This window comes from Calypte anna, chromosome 14 (assembly GCF_003957555.1).
Source record: "Calypte anna isolate BGI_N300 chromosome 14, bCalAnn1_v1.p, whole genome shotgun sequence".
NCBI classification, from domain to species: Eukaryota; Metazoa; Chordata; class Aves; order Apodiformes; family Trochilidae; genus Calypte; species Calypte anna.
The window spans coordinates 9,703,169-9,716,830 of NC_044260.1; the positions used below are offsets into that span (position 1 = coordinate 9,703,169).

The following is a 13,662-nucleotide window of genomic DNA, read 5'->3' on the forward strand; positions in this document are numbered from 1 at the left end:
TTCAGGGCTTTAAAAAAAATTAAACAGTTTGACGTCGAAAAGTGAAATATTTGAAGGTGACCATAGGCTTTTTTACTGTGGCCTTCCCCAAGGATGGTGTCCTGGCTCTGTCCCTCGGGGCCCCGGTGCCGGCAGGACACTGCGGTGCTTCTCCAAGGGGGCTGAGTGGGGTCTTTGGTACCAGGGCGTCCCAGGGAAGGAGATACCGTGAAACTCGCCGGTGACCCTGGTCAAACCCACCGGGCAGGTGCGGTGCGGGGCCCAGAAGGCTGCCGGGGACGGACAGTTGTACCTTCGGCAGGGAGGTGAGGCGGCGGTGCGACAAGGGGACAGTCCTCCCGCCCCTCTTACCCTGCCGACGTCAGGGGTGAGTTCTGTTTTGCATGAAGACACGTGTTGGGCTCTGGCCGAGCTCGCAGCCCCCGGTGCCCGTCCTCCACCACGGGCGGTGGCTCGGGCCGCCACGTGTGCGGAGGCCATGAGCGCTCCGCAGGACGCCGCTAACCCCTCTCCCTCTCCTTCGGGGCTGCCCGGGGTGTCCCAGCCTCCCGCTCCCTCCCTCCATCCCCCCCTGGGTGTGCCCGGGGAGCGCCCCGGCGCCCGCCCCTCCCCGCCCAGGCGAGGCTGCGCAGCGCGGGCGGTGGCGCCTCCGGGGCTCGGCATCCCCGTGACCGCGGAGCCAATCAGGGCGCGGCGCTGGCGCTGCCGGCGCGGCCCCGCCCGCCGCCGCCCGGGCACGGAGAGGAGCGGAGGGGGAGGCACAGCGCTGCCGCGGGAGCCCGCGGTCGCCTCGGCGCTCCCCATGGGGATCGAGAGCTTCTGCAGCGCCGGCGGCTACGAACCCTTTTGGGTGAGCGGGGAGATGGGGCCGCGGGGTCTCGGGTGGGCGGCGGCTGCCGGTGTCGGTACTGAGGGATGGCGGCGAGCCGGGTGGGACGGGGCACGGTCGTGGCCCGCTGGCGGAACCCGAAGGGGCCGCGCCCGGCGGCGGGGAACCTGGAGCTTCCCATGTCGGCTCTCACCTTGGGCAGAGTGCCGGGGCCCCGTTGCCCCTGCCCGTGTGAGCACCGGCGGGAAGCGGCCGCGGGCTGGGCGCAGGGCCGGAGCTCGCTGGTCTCCGGCGGGGTGCGATGTCTCCCCGCCTGGGTCCTGGGGAGGGAGCCGGCGTCCCTGGCGTTCGGGGTTTCCGGCGGGGAAGTGCTTGGAAAGGGGAACCGGTGAGTGAGGGCTTGTCCGAGAGACTGGAGACAAGTTCCCGAGTCACCGGAGCGGTCTCTGCCTACGGCGTTTCGCCGCTCGTCTGTCTCACTCGAGGCTGAGGCGTTGATAACAATAACGGTGACAGAGTGCTGCCATCGTAGCAGGGACTGGTGTGCTGTCCTGTGAAGGAGGGCAGCGATACGCTTTCTGCAGTCTAGCAGCTGTATCGCGTGATTGTATGGCAATATTTTCGCTCTGCCTTAATGAAGAGTGGTGAGCGCAGCCCGCTGTGGGTGAGCTGAAAACCAGCTACGGGAAGGTGAGTGATGTGCAAGTGTTGTGAAGTGTTGCAGTGTGGGTCTTGCTCAGCGGTGAGGTACAGGGTTCCTACAGAGGCACGCAGGTGCTGACAGCAGCGAGGCTCCTGGGAAGGCAGGAGGGTAGGAAAAATCCTTCTAAAGGGGAAACAGGTTGCACGGAGGAGGTTGTGTGAAAGGGAGGAGAGAGAGGTGGAAGTTAAAAAAAAAAAAAAGGGGTGAGCAGATGAAGGCAACATAAAGGCAACAGTCAAATGTGGTAGGTTTGTTTTGTTTTTACTGTTCAAAGAACTTTTCTTATATCTTAGATTTTTTTATTGAGCTAATGAAGATTACTATTAAAAATGTTATCAACAAATGCCTTTGTACCATTTATCTCAAGAACCATTAAAATATTACTCAGCAGATATTAATAAAAGAATTAAAACTTTAAGATATTTAGCTTTTCCAGCTGATCAACAATGACTGTTAACCTTCTTTCACATTGTTTAATTTCGTATCTCTTTTCAGATAATGTTCAGGCTTCTCAGAAATGGATAAATTATGAGTTATCAAATATATTTTCCCCCTCTCCTAGAATGAGACATTTTATTTGAAGAGTTTTAGAGAATACATATTTCAGAATTCAGTTTATGGAAAAACTGGTGAGACAGTAGTAGTTTTGTGAAAAAGCTGCCAGTTCTTTGAACTATCGACATGAAATGTCAGGTAGAAGCAAGAACAACACTTAGGAGACTGGAACAACTACTTTATACAGAATTTATTATGGCAGCTTCTTTTGTTACGAAAACACAATTGTATGTGCTCACCTGTATCTGATGTTTGTGGCATGTCATAACTACTCCATACCTTTTTTTCTCTACTTGCATTGGTTCCCAAGAATATAGATGTTTTTGTGATTTGTCATCCTTCTCCAAATGGCATGCCTTTAATTTCTTCCAGCTAAAGATCCTATGGGTGTGGTTGTTGAATTTCTGGATTCGCCTAATCCTGCAAAAGAACAATTGTAAATTTCAGTCAGTGTAAAATATGTTTGGAAAAATCTTCTTGCTGAACTTGTCCTCATAAGCACCACTCTGTATCCATTTTATTGTTGTATTGTTCCCAGTAGTGGGGATGTGTGTGTAGTAATGTTGGTTTTGGTTCTTACAGAAATTCTGCCTGCTTCATATTCCCATAGTTGCTACTATTTGAAGCTGCAGTTGTAATGGATTTTCTGTAGATACACAGTGCTTCACTGGGCTTCTAGTTATCATCTGTGTGTTTGCTACTGTCCTTCCAGACTCATGGTCTGCATTCTTTGGCTTCTCAAAGTGATAGGTAGATACCTGGTGGCACATGTTTGAAGTATATGGTCACATGAGCTGTTTTTGTTGTTGCTGAAGCCTTGCCACTGGACCAGAGGGATTTCCTAGCACTCACAAGACTTGGCATCAAGGAAGAGATATGATTTGTGTCAAGGATGGTGTAGAGTTTGGGGCAACTCAGTTTTAAATTGTGGGGAAGACTTTACAGTTTGAAAGGACCTAATGGACCCTTAAAGACTATGCTAATCTTCTTAAGCTTTGCTAGCCAGGATTTTTCTTGTTTGCACACCCAAGGAATGTTATTGTTGGAAGTTCTTGTCTGAGAATTAAACAGATTGGTTTTATTTAAAACTTACCCTAAAAGGTCAACAGCCCAAGAAAGTTCGATATCTTCTTCCCTCCTTTTTTCTTTCTCCTCAGTTTGTAACCTATCTCTGTACCCCCACTTGGCGTATTAACTTCACTACAACCAGATTTGCTTACAAAACCAAACTGTTTCTGCTTCCTTTGAACAATACTCTTTTTGGAAGGTTGTTTCAGTGTGTTCTCAGGCATCTCCGAGTATCTCAGAATTAGTATTTTGACCATAATATAAAGAAAGATGCAGTTGTGTAGTATAAAGTTACTAATAAAACAACTCTTGATAACACTAGAAGCTTTAAAAAAAAACAAAACTACTTGTCTAGGGATATTTTTCCTACTTGCATTTCAGTTCAGGGACTCCATGTGCCTGTTTAAACAGTAAAACTTAATATGTGACCTGACATGCTGAGATAGCTTTGCCTAGATTATCACTGGCACATGAGTGCAGTCTGCCTTGCTTCAATACCAGTGGAGAAAAAGAAAAAAGCAAGTGGTGTGAGGAAATCTTTAAGTAACCAGAAATAAGTGTCAATACCAACCTGGAACTGACTGTACACCTTGGCCTGCTGACCTAGCTGCATGGTGGTCACACAATAGGTTCGTTTCAGTACAGTTGTATTTTGAAATTGTTTGCTGGTTTTCTGTTGAATAAAATCTTTTGATAGTTTCAGTTTTCAGAAATTGTGAACTATGCAGTATCACTTGGAGATGTCTGTTCATGTTTGGAATTGTTAAAGGAAGAGGTAAAGAGTTCTTGTGACACTTAAGAGTTTTCAAGGCTCACCAATAGATTAAATAGAATATTAAATAGAATATTAAATAGAAGCTTCCTCTAACTCTTCATCTGTTGTTTTTTTTTTTTTTGGCACTTTTCTAGTTGGGCTTTTAGTTCTTGTGGAAGAATTGAAAGCAACTAATGCCATTCACTTCTTGGACAAAAGCAAGTTTTATCTCTTTTTTGTTTGAATTACTAGAGCTGTGTTGGCCTGTGTAAACCCAGGCTTCTTGTTGGTGCAGAAAGCTTTTGTGGTGTCTTTGTCAGTAAAGAAATTGCATTCAAACACCATTCTGGGTTTAGCATGTCTTCATATGGAACTGAACTGAAGGACATAAATAGGGTAGATGAGAAAAGGTGAGGCAGATCCATGCACACAAAATCTTGGGACCAGCTTGCTGGATTGGATTGGGATCTGCTTCCCTTGCTGCTGTTCAGAATTCTCAGGCTTTCTGGCATGTTTTGTCTGGCTTAATAAATGTTCTTTCCTGAAGGCATTATGTTTTGCATTTGGACTTCTATCGTGGTAGCTAGGGGAGATGCACCTGCCTCCCTCAGCTGGTTGCAGTTCTGTTAGGATCTTTCAAGACAATAGTGTTGCTTGGTGGGATTTTATTAAGGAGAAAAAAATATTCTTTAATTCATTATAATGATTAGCTGACAATTTTGAAGTGATACTGTGTGAAGTAAACAACTGCTATGCCTATATTGTTTACGAGAACACTGGCACACAAGTTTTCTTGAAATGGAGGTCCGAAGGAAAACCAGACTTTTTAGGTACCGAGTAATTTCATGTTCTGAAGTTCTGTGGCTTATGCTTTCGTGCATTAGAAAAGCAGTAAATTAGCCTGTGTCTTGGACTCCTGCAGCGTTTTGCACTGTAAAAAATGTCTTCAGTGCTTTTTCAGCATGCTTGTGGTGGAGCCAGGGGAGGTGCTGTGGTGTTGAGTGGGCTTGATACAAGTTATGACTTTAGACTCTTAACTTGATACCGTTACAGCTGAGGTTATAAATGCGTTTCTGAGCAGCTAGGTACTAAGAGCTTAAAAGAGTGTGCAGATCAGAAAACTGCTTCTATTTGCTGATGTAGGAAGGCTGTATGTGGACAGCACAAGGACCAGAGGAGAAGGAGGAGGAGTAGCAGCAGTGTTAAACAGAAAAATCTTTACACGAGACCATGGTTTTATTGTAATTAATAGCTGATAGCCCTGATTCTCATGGCTTGGTTGGTGTTACATTTTTTAGCAATGGAACCCAGAGGCTTGTTTATCAGCTTTCTCTCATTTAATAGGTTCTAAATTTGCAGGGAAATTAAACTTGCATTTGAAATTAAGCTACCTCTCAGTCCAGAATAATTCAGTTTAAGGGAAATAAAGGAAAATGAAGCCTGTTCTTCTGTTGCTGATGGGGGTTTTCTTGACAGGTAACCTGTCATTTTACAGCTCACAGTTCAAGGTTGCTCAAAAAAGTTAAATGAGGGGAAAAAACACATCGAACTACCTGAACAACTTGTACTGTTGTTCCATCAGTTACAATGCAGTTTACACTGAAACACTGTGCTATACTGGGACTAAGTGGAGGTCAGCCTGGGTTGCACTGAAGTCACTCTGGGTCACATCCCTAAAAAGCCGACTGCTGGCTACTGACCTTTTGCGTACTTTTAATAGAGTCAGAATTCCATACGTTACTGTTTTCTCACTGTTTGCATTTGTGGTAGCTTTGGGTACAGTTTATACCAGCTTAAGCTGTTACCTTAGTCCCTTTATAAGATTATTACCCAGGTATGTCCAAACTTCTCACAGTGATTTGAACTAGATATGGAGGCTGTTGCATTATTAAGCAGAAGTCCTGATTTTGGTCCAAAAAGGACATAAGAGCAGGAATCTTTTCCCTTTTAAGCAACAGTAATTTCAATGAACAACTTTATAGAAGGGTAAAAAAGCATCCTTTTGTTGCTGAAACTGAATTGTAAATATTTTGTTGTCATGCAGCCAAATGTTTCATGGTACTCTCAGATACAGCACAGCATGGAAATGATACATATGTAGTAAAAGGCTAAACATTTTAATTTTGCAAGTGCTGATGTAATCTGTCACATGTTTTCCCCCACAAAAAATAGCCATTATTCAGTGGCTTGTAGGGTTACAAAGATCAGTCCTTGTAAATTCCACTGCTGCAGGTGCTCCTTTATTTTGCAGCTTGTTACTGTCAGCTTCTTACTTTAAGCTAAAGAGAAACAAAGGGATTTTTCTTGTCATTTTACATAGAGTTTCAGCCGATGCAGTGCTGTTTATAACACGGGATTTTAATTTTACCTCTTTGTAAACATAAGGAAATACCAGTTGTGTTTTAGACAAAGAGGTGCAGACACCTGTTATAAGTTCAGGATCAGGTGATAGAAGGTAGAGGCATTTTCTTGGCTGTGTTAACAACTCATCTGCTTAATTAAGTCATTACTGTTGAGGACTTAGTCTTGCTAAAAACACTGCTAATAGAAAACACGAGAAATTATCTGTATTTCCCTACTGCTGGAAACACTGGTATTTTTTGTCCCTAAATCTTTTTCATAGAAATTCTTTAAAAAATTAAGTATCCCTGTTTATTATATGATTATTTTTTTTAACATTCCCTGTCTTGTTTTGACGATTTTGTCTTGTGACAGTGTTAAGTGACTACAAGAATAAAGTTTAGATTTCAGAATCATATTGAAACAAAAGAAGAAAGACCACGATCTCTCCCCTCATCTGGGTTCTTGATTGAACACTGTGTTTTGGGAGGCTGGGCTAGAAGGCTTGCTTTTGAATGACTGAAGGCTTTTGTTCAGGGACAAGACTAACACATTAAAATCATAATTGGAGATCTGTATTTTTTTTAACTTTTGCAAACTGTTATCTAATTCTTGCTTTCCTGACTACTACTAGCATTTTAACCAGTAAACGTCACGTTTAATATCAGTAGTTTTACTCCATTATTGGTTTTATGAGGAGAAATGTTTTGGTTCTCAGTGTTTGGTAAACAGCCCTCCCCTATCCCCAGGTCTCTAATATCAAATAAGAGGAGATGGTTCTCAGTTGCATGGTAGCTTTAGTTGTCCTGTAGAGGTAAAAAGAAAAAGATAATTTCCATCTTTCTTCAAGATTTCTGAAGCTAATTGAGTAAAACTTACTTGGTGCTGCATAATTTTGGAGCGCTCTTTTAAGTTCACTTGAAAGCAGACCTCCTTCTAACCTGTTGCAAAATCTGGATCATGGAAGTTCATTGTTTTCCTTAATTTTCAGTGTGTTCAACTGTGTAACTGGTTTTTACTATTGTTTTAATGTAGAATTGTGGTATTAGGGGCTTTAAAAGTAAGGTCAGAGTTCCTAAGCAGCCTTAAAGAGAGAGTTCCTTTCCTGTACCCCGCACTCCTTGCTCCCCCTGCCATTATCCACTGATGTTGACAGCTCTTCTGAGACTGAAGGCTCAGCCAGATGAGCCAAATCTCCCATCTTGAGAGAGACAGGAAGGAAACTGCCCGTTCTAGATAGCATAGGCTAAAGGCCTGTAACCTCATGGCACTGGAGGGAGAATGGTTGAGCCAGGTTTACAGGTACTACACTGGAAGAGTTTTTAATATGCTAACTAGAGTTGCTAGATTGTGACACTTCCTATTTCAATGAGAAAGTTATTATTATAGTACTATTATAATAGAAGTTTTCAGCTGCAATTACAGTGTTAGCATCTGAGTTAATTATTTGCATTCTACTAAATGCAAGCATTGCATTAAATGGAAAATGTTTTTTATTCTTAGGAAAAATAAGTGTGAGAAATCTGCTACTATAAAGGAGGGGGTTCTTCTGTGGATGAGGTGTGGTACACACTTATGTCAGTGTCAAACTCCATTTGAAAGAGTGTTGGCTTACTGTTAAGATTACTTACTATTAAGATTCCAGTGTGGTTTTGTAATTTCATTTTTTACGTAGGTGTGTGGCGATGTTTAAATCATTTTTTCAGTCACAGCTGGTTCATGCAGGTGGATTTAACAGTCCCTGGCAGCCTGCATCTCCAGCACACATGCGCACAGCAGGCATGAAACTGAGTGATTTTGGTCTCTGTTTCTGCCAGTAAGAGTTTTGAAATGTGCTGTGGGTCAAGTAGGATTATTGATGTGAGAACAGGCGGCTGCTGGCTGCTCATTTAACAGTTTTTCCTGGTTGCCAGCAGGGAGGCAGCCAGCCACAAGATCCTGTCCAGTGTCAGATACTTTTATTTCTTAGATTAGGCACATTGGAGGCATGCAGCTTCCTTGTACTCTGCCTCAGCAGAGGTAGAATAACTGATTTTTTTGTGTTGCAACTTTTTTCTTACAGTTCTACTGCCAAAGATTTTATTTTGTCTGTTCCTGAAATTTTAGACAGGAAGCAATGTAGTTCTTTAGTTTCCTAGGGTTTATCAGGGTACTGTTAAATAAGTGATTTACCTGTGAATAAGTGCATGTGAGTCTGGGAAATGCCAGGCATTTTTATGTGCTGTTCTTGGAGGTAGAGTTTCACTTAAACTGTGATAAGGAAGCCTTTTTGTACTATAAGAGAAAGCATTCTATTGGGCACAAAAACTGCTTACTGATATTTTTTTTCAATCACACTGCTGGTGATGGAAATGGAAACTGAGAAATAGGTTGGATACATTTAAAAATACCCATCTGCTATTCTGGGAAACTTAGGAAATTGTCCAGGGATTTTAAAATAATTAAAAAACAGGCAACCCAACCTGAAACTATTTAACATCTGAGACGTGATTCTTCTGGGCTGGACTAAAACTAAGCCAACAGCAGTTCTCTTCTCTGCCAACATCTACCAACAAGGGAGCAAGGATCACACTGATTCTTTTCCTGTGGGTGCCTGCAGTCATAGCTTAATGGCTGCTTTCAGATGATACAGTTTAACAGCTACAGACCCAACTCCTTTTCTCCTCCTGCTTCATTGCTGGAGAATGCTGGTTTGTGTAGGCTTTCAATGGATATTTGGGTCTCTGTCGTTGGATGTACCCTTGCAAAGTAGAAGGGTGAGCTGATTATTAGGTGAAAATTATTACTAATAATTCAGATGTGAAAATGGAGCAACTTAGTGCTTTAATAAAACTGGCTAAAATAGTGTTTCTAAAACTTGAGTCAGAAAAAATGTTGCTAATTTGCAAATTAAGATAAAGGTCTTCTTCAATGAGTGTTTGCATTAAGCAATACAGAATTTTGGTCTCTGCTTGAAAAAAAAAAACCTCTGAAACTGGCCTTCTATAAAGCAAAGCTGAAGCATGGCAGAACCAAAACTGGCAGGACTAGTCTAGACTTGTGTAACTGAACATTGTGATTTGCATATGAACACATCTTAGTTTCATGTTGAGAGTGACATATTTTCCAGCTACGAATGACTCTTGTGAAGCTATAGTATCCTCCATGCAGAACTTAGGATATGCCTTTCTTTTTTAATGGATTCTGTTCCTCTTGACTTTGCCCATGGAGGGCATTAATATCTCAGACTGGGAGGCTGCTGCTGTGGTGTAAGTCCCCTGTCCTGCATGTTCAATCAAATGTGGTCTGAGCACCTTTTTTTTGGACAGTTGCAAAGTGGGAAATGTGCTCTAGTGGCTGATGCAGGCTCTCCTGCAAACTGTCCAACTCATCTTCTGTTAACCTGAATAAAAGGCGTTTTCTGTGGACATCAGGTGCTCAGCAGCAAGTATTTGGTCTGCAGCACTGCAGCACTCTGTGTATACATAGCCTGAATTTCACTTAGAGAATAAGCAGGAAAAAGTACCACATGCATGTTGTCTTTACCTTTTGCCACTTGAAATGAATATAAAATGGAAGAGGCTCCTGCACGTCATCTGTGTGTAGCTATTTCTCTTGTAAAGAGAGTAATGGTGCATTTAATCTAAGCAAACTCCTGCTTGATATCAACAGCCTCTGGACCATATATTGGAAAAATATGAAGGAAGGTTTTCTGATGTTACTGTAACTGGTAAATTCTAGCTTTAATCTTGCCCCAAACTACCCAGTTGTCTTGACTTTCTGATACTATGAAGTACCATTGCATTGTATACTATGGCCTCTCATGCACAAACACTTCAAGATAATTTGCAAATTTGAATTTCAGGTGTAAGTATGCACATATTCTCCAGCTGATACACATACAGCATACAGTGCATACAGCACTTCTTAGTTTTATTTAGCCACATGGCATTGACATGTGCTTTACCTGCTCAGTTCTTTCTGGTAATTGTCTGACTAATTTTACAGCAAGAATTTAAATATCACTGAAAATGTGATGGTGCCTTTCTTAAGCATAGTGGAGATCTCTAAATATTTACTCAACAAAGTATGTCAGTGCTCTTGTTTGTTTGTTTTAAAGTTCACTAGATCCTGTCAGTTTACTGGTATAATCACATTAGCTGTCCTTAATATGTGAATTGTAAACTGTTCTGCAGAGTCATGAGACTTTCTCTTGGCTGTTGTACTGAAATGGAGCAGCTGGAACTTAGAATGCCAAAACCATATTTGTGCCGTGGCTAAATGTAAGGATGACTCAGCTGAAATTTCTGATGCTGATCTGCAGGCTGGGAGCTTCCTAAGCATGGGGCTTGCCCACAGCAGCTTACGTCTTACAGCTGCTGCCTTGTCACAAACAACTTACATGACCCCTGTGCAGATACACTAAAATATAACCAGGTATTTTTATGCTCTACCAATGTTAATTTCCTTGAGTTCAGAAATGTTGTTTTTTTTTAAACCTGACAAAAATTACATGAAGTGAGAAGAATTTATAGAATGCTGTGAAATTGGAGGAGCAAAATAACAGTGGTGTCCTGTGCTTGCTGGTTCTTTTATCTAACTGAGAAAGAAGTCTTAGAACTTCTAGAATTGAGAGGGAGGTGGGGAAGGAAAAATATTTTTTTAATTTTTTTTCAAAAGAAGTTGCCTGGGTTTTTTTTGGTTTTTTTGTTTTGTTTTGTTTTTTAAACCACCAAAACTTGTTAATAGGGAATGGTCAAATTTAAGGGGAAATCTGCTCTGATAAAGTAGTTTCTGGTTAGTCTTGAGTTGAAAGTTTTGCAAGTTATAGCTTCTGTTTCTCTTTAGATCTATTTTCCTTTCTTTGTAGTTGTGTTTGAAACTATTCAATCAGTGGAAGATGGGGACAAATAAAGATCAAAGTGTGGTGATTCAGAGCAGTGGGATCTGTTTCCAGCTTTGATGTTGGAATAGAAAGGGCAGGCGCTACAGCTTCTTTTGGTTCTGTTTCCTCATCTATAAAATGAGGATCATCACACTTAGGATGACCATCACACTTCCTCATCTGTGACCAGCTCAGACTTTGACAGACAAGAAGGGTTACTGACTGTGCAGTTGTAAGCTGTCAAATGCTTTGCAACTGAAAATGACACTGCGGTTAACAACCCTTCGGGCATGGGGTTGCTACTTTTGACTGTGTGGCTTTTAAACAGAAGCCTCTGAGCTATGCTTTTTTGCTGTTGAGTATTACAGCCCATCTACAGCAGTGATATCTCTGTATTGCATCATTCTGTGGGAGAATCACAAACCTGCAGCACTTGAAAGGAAGTGACTTGTGATCATTTGACAGCAAAGTTAGTGATTTTAAGATAACATTTCCTGCTAGAAATTTCTCTAACTTGTGCCGGTATGGAATGAAAGTTAATTTTACTAAATAGCCTGTCAATGTAAATAGTTCTTAAACCAGTAATGGAAATGGTGATCACATTTTTATTACTGTGTCAGTTTTGGTTTGATTGTATGGTGCTTTACTCTGTTTTTGAGAGAAATCAGAGAACACTGAAATGTGTTGATGTACCTTTTCCTGTTACTGAGTAGGAAGTGGGCTGCAAGGGCAAGCCTTTTACTTAGTTTTGTGCCCTGTTGTTATGAATAACCAGAAAGTCTCAGCTGAGTTTGCTGCAGACAGCTTCGGAGCTATGGGACTACATTACAAACAGTGAAGTGGTGGTGTCTTGTGCTGTTCACTTTTACTGTGTGCCAGGTAGTGTTTCCACACTGGAATTTGGGAATGTGGTGTATCTCAGTATTAGTATGTACATGCACAGAGGTTATAATGGGAGATAGTGTTGTCATGTTACTTTTCTGTAATGACAATGTGAAAATTAGTGATTAGTACTGTTGAAGATCTGATAAGTACTGGTAAAGATTGCAGTATCACATTAGAGTGAGTTGTGTGCTGTGGTAGCTGTGTAAAACCAGTACAAGTGGCAGTAATGTCATGTGAAGGTTTAAAACCTCTGAGCTACAAAAAGTGCAATAAAATTAGATATATCACATGATTAAGCTGGTTTAATGCAAATATAAATAAATATACAATAAGAGAGAATAAAGCAGGTGGGTCTATTTCTTTCTTTAAATATTGAAGTTCTGCATTTGCCTTTTTTTTCCATTTGATCTGTTTTCTCTCCCCAGGATTGGAATCTGACATGGCACACAGAAAATCCAGACTTTACCCCATGCTTTCAGAACACAGTCCTGATCTGGATTCCTTGTGTTTACCTGTGGGTCTGCTTCCCAGTGTACTTTCTATACCTTCGTTGTCATGACAGGGGTTACATACAGATGTCAAATCTCAACAAAGCCAAAACGGTCTGTGTCTTTTTAAAATCAGAATTTATTAAGCTTGTCTGGAAGTTTGAATCTATTTTTGGCTATGGTTTCGTGGGCTATTTTAGTCGAGCATCAATCTTGGCCTGTATGCACACTTGAGCTGCAACTTGCTTGTTCTGCTTGTGTTTGATTTCCACACCTTATGGGGTTCTGTTGCCCTTTTATCAGTAGGCTTTCTGAGATTTATTCTGACATAGCAAAAACCATGCAAATCCTTTGTAAGTCCAGTTAGAGAAGACTGTTTTAAGGCATTTTAATCTCGAGGCTTTTATTTCAATAATAAAAAGAATTCATTATCCTGTCAACTTCTGAAGTTACAAAGCACAGATTTCTAGAGCTGCTGCAGGTGTTCTATTTCACTTCCATTGTGAAATAGGTACTTAATGTTTTCTTACTTTTTTTTCCCCCCGTAGAACGAGTGAAAAGTTTTAAGAACTGTAGTAGTATTGTGTGTTGCAGTCTGTTATTCAGGAGTGATTCACCATCTTTCTGCTTCATAACACATTGAATTATATGGTACTAAAAATTACTAAAACTTTCTTGTATGGCCAAATTACTCAGTTTTTTGTGCATATTGTAGAATTGTCCAAAAGAGAAGAGCTGATGACTCCTTTACTAACACATAACATATAGTGTTCATGTATATATTGTGCTGCCAAATCTGTGTGAACTGATGTATGAAACACTTTTGTTTTGCAGGCTTTGGGTTTAATATTGTGGATAGTCTGCTGGGCAGACCTCTTCTACTCTTTCTGGGAAAGAAGTCAAAATATTTTTCGAGCTCCCTTTTTTCTTGTTACGCCTACAGTATTGGGTATAACAATGGTAAGTTCTTCTGTTACAGCCTTTGTTAATGCCAAGCAGTAACACACATCTTAGTATTACACAGTGTAGTAATTCTTGGAGCTGCAATCTGTACATACAGATTTAATCTGCAGTTGAACTCTGAAATGTCTTGTTTTTTTTTAATAAAATAAAAATGGAAAAAAAACCCCAACCCAGCTGTGCTCAGTGTGTTGCATGGCAGCACACAAACCACTG

The 13,662-nt window shown here is 41.5% G+C and overlaps 1 protein-coding gene across 3 annotated transcripts in view; it reads left to right on the top strand.

Annotated features, from left to right (window-relative positions):
- Positions 1–733: 733 nt before the first annotated feature.
- ABCC1 (ATP binding cassette subfamily C member 1) overlaps positions 734–13,662 on the top strand; it is a 49,784-nt gene continuing 36,855 nt past the window's right edge. For all 3 annotated transcript variants that reach the window (XM_030459599.1, XM_030459600.1, XM_030459601.1), the window contains exons 1-3: positions 734–850; positions 12,424–12,600; positions 13,321–13,446. In XM_030459599.1, coding sequence (XP_030315459.1) covers positions 803–850; positions 12,424–12,600; positions 13,321–13,446 — 351 coding nt within the window. In that variant the 5' untranslated portion in view covers positions 734–802. The remainder of the gene's footprint in view (positions 851–12,423; positions 12,601–13,320; positions 13,447–13,662) is intronic.